Consider the following 391-nt stretch of genomic DNA (forward strand, 5'->3'; position numbering starts at 1 on the left):
CATTACAATGGGTGAAATAAACGAAATAAGAAATGCGAACAACGTGTACTAGAATATTTACTGCCCGTACCGAAGACACTCAAAGAAATAGAGATGAACACACGCACACGCAAATTAACAATAACAAACAAAAAACAGCTATTCAAAAACCAAATGATGTTCAAGTGTAAAATTCCGACCCGGATTTTACTCTTGCCACCTAGGATTGTGTTATATGAATTTTGACTGTAAAAGCGCTACAGATACAGTGAAGAAGGCTACCCATTTCCAATTCACCGGTCCGTTCCAAGATGTCGTTTGGTCCTCGTGTAGATTATACCAGCTGGATCTTCTCAAGCTACGGAGAGGAAACGATGTTATTCAAGTTTCATTTTATAATTTTGAGTGTTTA

At 37.6% G+C, this 391-nt stretch overlaps 1 protein-coding gene across 1 annotated transcript in view; it reads right to left on the reverse strand.

The window, feature by feature from the left end:
• Nucleotides 1-30: 30 nt before the first annotated feature.
• The window catches only part of LOC119589110 (carbonic anhydrase 1-like), a gene marked incomplete at its 5' end in the record, with an annotated part of 3,769 nt that continues 3,408 nt past the window's right edge, over nt 31-391 (reverse strand). Inside the window, 1 exon segment of the mRNA XM_037937686.1 lies at nt 31-337. Within this exon segment, the coding sequence (XP_037793614.1) occupies nt 314-337 (24 nt within the window).

This window comes from Penaeus monodon, chromosome 25, assembly GCF_015228065.2.
Source record: "Penaeus monodon isolate SGIC_2016 chromosome 25, NSTDA_Pmon_1, whole genome shotgun sequence".
Lineage (NCBI taxonomy): Eukaryota > Metazoa > Arthropoda > Malacostraca > Decapoda > Penaeidae > Penaeus > Penaeus monodon.